Source organism: Odontomachus brunneus, unplaced genomic scaffold (assembly GCF_010583005.1).
Source record: "Odontomachus brunneus isolate Ranch 3 - 2012 unplaced genomic scaffold, Obru_v1 Obru_scaffold_047, whole genome shotgun sequence".
In the NCBI taxonomy this organism is placed as follows: domain Eukaryota; kingdom Metazoa; phylum Arthropoda; class Insecta; order Hymenoptera; family Formicidae; genus Odontomachus; species Odontomachus brunneus.
This window is the reverse complement of record NW_022639497.1, coordinates 1,636,909-1,642,795: the sequence shown is the minus strand read 5'-3', so window position 1 is coordinate 1,642,795 and position 5,887 is coordinate 1,636,909. Positions and strand designations below refer to the sequence as shown.

Sequence of the window (5,887 nt, the reverse complement as noted above, 5' to 3'; positions counted from 1 at the left end):
GAGAGAGAGAGAGAGAGAGAGAGAGAGAGAGAGAGAGAGAGAAAGAGAGAAAGAGAGAGAGTATTACTGTTTTTCTTTCATATAAATTTTTTTAAATTTTACTGTGTTTTTAGTAGTTCAGGAATATATATAGACTGTCAATAAAGTTTATCTTGCTGAGAAATATAAAATAATTTCGCTAGAAATTACAGCAAGCGCTATAAGCACGTTTCAATTGCTAAACTAAATTGCTAAATAAATAGAGTATATATGAAATGAAAGATATATATGAAACGAAAAATCGTGAATTATTGCAGAATGTCGATTTATTCATTTCGGTTGGAAAATTCCACGATAATTTTTATCACAAAATTTTCCCCGTGTACTTTTATCTTGTTTATTCTCATTATTTTCACAACTCACACTTTTCACTCTACAAGCATCCGCCCAAAATTGATCGAGTGGCGCGATGACGTGGCGCGGACATCAGCTGAAATTTGTCCGTCGTTTGAAGAAAAAAAAAATAAACGCTCTCGCACTGCTCGCTCGCATTATCCTTCACCAAGGATATGACGCATACACTCCGGGCAATTGTGCTTTCGCAACGCGCAATTTACTTCGCCGAGAGACACGTGAAGGGACACGTGCTACGTTCGGCGCAATTTCTTTCTGCCTGAGGATATGAAAAAGAAAGAGGGAGAGAAGAAGGAGGAGGAGGTGGGGGCGCGATTTTATGATAAATATCAGTTTCGTTGAGATGCGTGATCATCGACGAAAGTCCAGATACGATTTTGTCATTTTTTGTTTGCAGCCAAAAGAGGCAGCAGCAGCAACAGCAGCAGCCACGACTACGGTACCATCAGTACCAGCAACAGCAGTACCAGCGACAGTACACGCAGCAGCAGTTGTTGTCGCAGCAGCAGTTGCTGGCGCAGCAACAACGGCAGCAGCAGCAGCAGCAGCAACAACCACCTCAGCAGCAGCAGCACATCTCCTGGCACAGGACCACTCTTGCCTCCTGACCACCGTGACCTTGACCCCGACCATGAGTCCAGCGATCCTGGTACACGGAGAAAGGAGCCGCGCCGGACGAGGAACGCCGCGACGCCACTTCTTGCATGGTTTCGGCCAGCCGAGGCCGAAAGCATGCAAGAAATGACGTCACGGCGTTTCTCAACGACGCCGAGAAGTGCGGACGAAGAAACGCCGGCGAGGACCGTCGCGGAATGGCCTTCGCAAAAGCGCATCCTACCTCTCGCGATGGTGTAGTCGAATCGCACGCGCTCGACTTTATCCCACCCGAACGCTCTCCTCCGATTACGCCGTTAATCTCGAACTGTCGATGAGAAAGAAATGTTGTGCGCAAAACAACAACAAGAAAATCGACAAGTTGTGTACATATATAATACTTCATTCACTGAATACACCAGCAATTATATTCTCTTACATTATGCGCGTCTCATTGAAGCCCGTGTATCAACAGTTATTACTTGAAACTCGTCTCAAATGATCTGAATTGAACGTTATACGGAAGTTTTTCTGTTCAGTCGCGATCTGTACAGATATAAATGTCACGTATATATCATGGCTCAATTGAAAAACTTGTATTTAACTCGCGATAAAAATAACCGTTTATTTCATATAAGACAAGTTTCAGGTGGCAACTATTAATACCGGTCTACTAAGTAAAGCAAGAGAGACGGGGAATACGAGCGAGACTAACGGCGTGTTAGAGGACGACGCGTTGGCACCAAGGGACGCGCACCTCGACAGACTTGATTGAACGTTGGTGAATTATGTAAGAGCGCGAATCTCATGTGATAAAATCGTACGCGGATGATGAAGGCGGTGACCGATAAGTAGAGTAGATTAGCGATGTATTTAGACGGAGGGAGCCGCGAACTCCTCAACGCGAGCTTGAAGATATATTTTTCTGTTAAATCTTCTCTTGTATCGTCGACGGGACCGTACGTATTCTCGTATCTAGCCGGTCGTCGTAGAGCCAGTCAGTGATCGCTGTCAAGAGAAATTGACACGCAAAAGGAAGAGAGAGAGAAAGAGAGAGAGAGAGAGAGAGAGAGAGAGAGAGAGAGAGAGAAAGAGAGGGAGAGAAAAGAAAGCAAGGTAAAGGAAAACACGAAGTAGTTGCGAAGAGTTGTGCAACTTCGTGCGCATAATACGTGTGTATGCACGCAGATCGGGACTTCGATGTATGATTCATCCGTCGCGCCGGGTACAATTACGTCGGGAAGAAAAGCGCGCACATCTATCAGTGCGACGCTTTGTAAGACTACAACACCGCCGCTTCTGCATTGTCAATTCTGCGAAGCTTTCTCTCTCATCGTCACACCCCGCAGAATCTCTCGATACGTTAAGTGCAATAACACGCGAACGCCGTGATGAGGCTTCACACCGTTTTCGTACGCGTTACCTGTTTTCGGTGAGAAATCAAGAATTGCGTTTGTCAGCTCGTTTGTTACGAATATTACTCAGGTGCGAGCGAGCGAACGAAAGAGCGAGCAAGCGAACGAATTCCGACCAAGGGAAAGGCAAATCCGTTTCTCCCCGGTGGACACGATTTCACGGGAAAAAAGAGATTTGCTGGTACAACTGAAAACCTCGCTAGCCTAGAAAATCTATAGTTGCAATATACGGACAGACAGTTTGCTATGCCACAGTAATTAAGTCGCAGAGCTGCATAAGATTTGTGTGTAGTTGTACCTAATAAATGACATATTGGTTAGGCTGTGTAATTTGACGTTGTAGGCAGATTTGTTAGTACAACGAAACTGATTCTGTATCACAACTAATTAAAAATATAGCTTGGTACATGCAACTAATCCTTTAGCTGTTATATCAAAGAACATTACACTTCAATATAGCTGAATCATTGCTCCGGCAATAAAAATCAACTAAAGCAAAAATGCATTGAAATGTCCCGACTATTTATACTTAGCGACAATTCAAATAGTATACTAAACTATTAGAAATGTAAATATACACCTAAAAAGATGTATATAATTTCAATCAGTACATTACATGTACATATATTGAATGCACACAAAGTTGCTAACGTAAAAACGCAAACTTAAAATGTGCAAAGCGTAATAACATATCTCTTATTGCGAATTTTTACATTCAAACTTAATGGGAGTGCATTTCTCTGTTGTAAAGGAACAAATATATTTCCTCATTATCTATTGAATAATTGCATGACACTGTTTAGTAAAATTCATGGATTAATGTCGCAAGTTTCAGTTAGCTCGAAATACGAAATGATTTGTTGCAGTAACTAAAATAATGTCGACAAAAATGAATATACTCTATGAGCAAGTTGAGAACTACCAACATAATTGCTGCACTAACAAATCTGCTTAATCATAACGTTTAATTTTAATGAACTGTAAGTCTGTCGAATCAATTTTTTCCCACATTGGAATTCGATACAACGCGATAGGATTTTTTTTCACGGTGATAACCGAATCATCGCGAGTGTAATCTCCTCGCATCTGAAGCCACGTTTGATTGTTTCTCGTATCATAAGGCGGCACGTGATTTCTTTGGTTCGTTGTGTTGTTACGTTGTAGTTTGTACAGTTTATTAAAGGATTATTATTAACTATTCGTATATGTGATACACGCTCGCGTAATGTGTAATAATATACCTTCGATTTTCGCGCACGGCGTCGTCACGGCGATCGTAACTAGTCTCCCGACCCGAGCGAGGTAGAAATTAGCGCGCGTCACGATCAAATATTTATATCTTGTGACTTACGAGCCGAGTTTGCATCGGACGGCATGCGATCATCCGCCGTTCGCGCAATTAGCGATTTATGCCTTTGAAAAGACCAATACTTTGACTCCTTCGACGATCCGTCGCGGCGCGAGCGAACGATTTCGCGAGGACGCATATGCGGCGAATGTCTCTCCCGAAGGAAAGCCACCGATGAATCTCGAAATTGCGTCAGAACATATTTCCTCGCGATATCACATTCATGGAAGAATTCCCAGTCGTTTCCCGGTGACGTGTTTGCTCGGCTATATCCAAAACAATAGAATCTTATCTTTAACGGAATCCTCCTATATATGGCCTCAAGAGGATTCTTCCAAGATCAAAATGAAAATATAAAAAAAACTGTGGATAAAAAAATGATAAATATGTAGAAAATTGGTGCTACTTCCGATGGGCTTGACCTTGTTATAGAGATCACTCTCCTGAGTGACCTTCTGAAGGTTTTAGCTGTCGCTCGTTGTTCGTTAAAAAGTTATTAACAAAAGAAGTTGCATCAAATGAATGTAATTTTTGGATACTGCATATACAAGAACATCGAATTCGTAGACTAGGAAGGTGCCTGTCCTTAGCCGTGTAACGGGGGGGCTACGCCCAAGTCTATTATATTTAAATTAAAAAGTGAAAATTTCTCACAAAAGACTAGGCCCTCCTCCCCGCCGCAGTGCGGAGGGCATAGCCTCCCAGTTACACGGCTAGGGGCAGGCACTTTCCAAGCAAAAAATTAAAATAATGCGGCGGTACGCACACACACACTGCTCGGGCGGGCGAGCGCGCTTGCTGGCGAGCAGTGTGTGTGTGTGTGTGTGTGTGTAGCAGGTACTTTCCTAGCGTACAAATTCCATGTTTTTGTATATACGTTGTCCAAAAATTACATTCATTTGATGCAACTTCTTTTGTTAATAACTTTTTAACGAACAACGAGCGACGGCTAAAACCTTCAGAAAGTCACTCAGGAGGGTGACCTTTATAACATATGTCAAGGTCAAGCCCATCGGAGGTGGCACCATTTTCTATATATTTACAAAAAAAAAATATAAATAATATAAAAAAAATATATATGTATACTGCGTTCAAGAAAATGTTACTTGTTTCAGGTATTTCGTAACTTTATGACACTGTTTAGTAAAATTCATGGATTTATGTCATAAGTTTCAGTTAGCTCGAAATACGATGTTTGCAAAACTATCACAAATTTTGTTATAAGTATCACAACAAAATATTCAAAATACATACTGAATCCTAGCTAGTTTAGCATTTCAATTTAGTAAATTTGACAAGCAAAATTTGTACTATAAATTTGTACGATAAATGTCCCAATGCCCGGACATGTACCTAATTCCGGACTCTTATTATTTTGAATATTTCTCTAAATATTTCATCTTTCAACGTACACTAAATATAAATATTAAATGTACGTATACCAATATGTATGTATTGTATGTTGAAAGTTGAAATATTCATATTCAAATATAAAAATAATAACAATGTCCGGAAATTGGTACGTTTACCTTAGATGAAAGATAAAATTCCTTCAAATTTTACTTATCATTATAATATTGTGCTTGGAATGTTTTCCTTTTGGTTTAAGAGAAATTCTCTTGATTTTAAAATCCACATATAAGAGAATTTCGCTAAGGATGAGATTATATTATTTTTAGATGTACTTTTCAACTGAGCGAGTCGTGCACGCCTTTGTAACATTACGTTCCTTTGTAACGTTGGGCACGATAACGCGACGAAATTTACGATTCTATGAGGTGCTTGTAGCCACGGAGATACTGTCACGATGCGATAACTCTGAAGACTTTATATGCGCTTGTACTTCATGTGTGTTATTTGCATAAATATCTTCTTTCTCATTTCGTATCACCTTTCTCATATCGCGCTTGCGATAATTGACGCTAATTGAGCTGCAGTTATTTTTAATCCGGGTCTTTTCGGGTTAAATGTCTCTATAAGGTAGTCGATCATGATTATCGTTTCGCGTGCGAGCGCGCCGGCTATTTCCGTCCGAAGCACCGGAAAACCTCAGAAAGACATAATAATGTACCACAGAGAGAGAGAGAGAGAGAGAGAGAGAGAGAGAGAGAGAGAGAGAGAGAGAGAGAGAGAGAGA

General features: G+C 40.8%; 1 protein-coding gene across 2 annotated transcripts in view; it reads left to right on the top strand.

Annotated features, from left to right (window-relative positions):
• Nucleotides 1-1,143, top strand: part of LOC116844815 — a 28,713-nt gene extending 27,570 nt beyond the window's left edge. Inside the window, exon 2 of one of the 2 annotated variants that reach the window (XR_004378140.1) lies at nt 791-861. Coding sequence is in view for 1 of the 2 variants with exons in the window: in XM_032816864.1 (XP_032672755.1) it covers nt 791-1,001 (211 nt within the window). In the remaining variant the exon portion in view is untranslated. Of the gene's footprint in view, nt 1-790 lie in introns of both variants that reach the window. The other variant, XM_032816864.1, reaches the window with a different exon arrangement.
• The last annotated feature ends 4,744 nt before the right edge of the window (nt 1,144-5,887 follow it).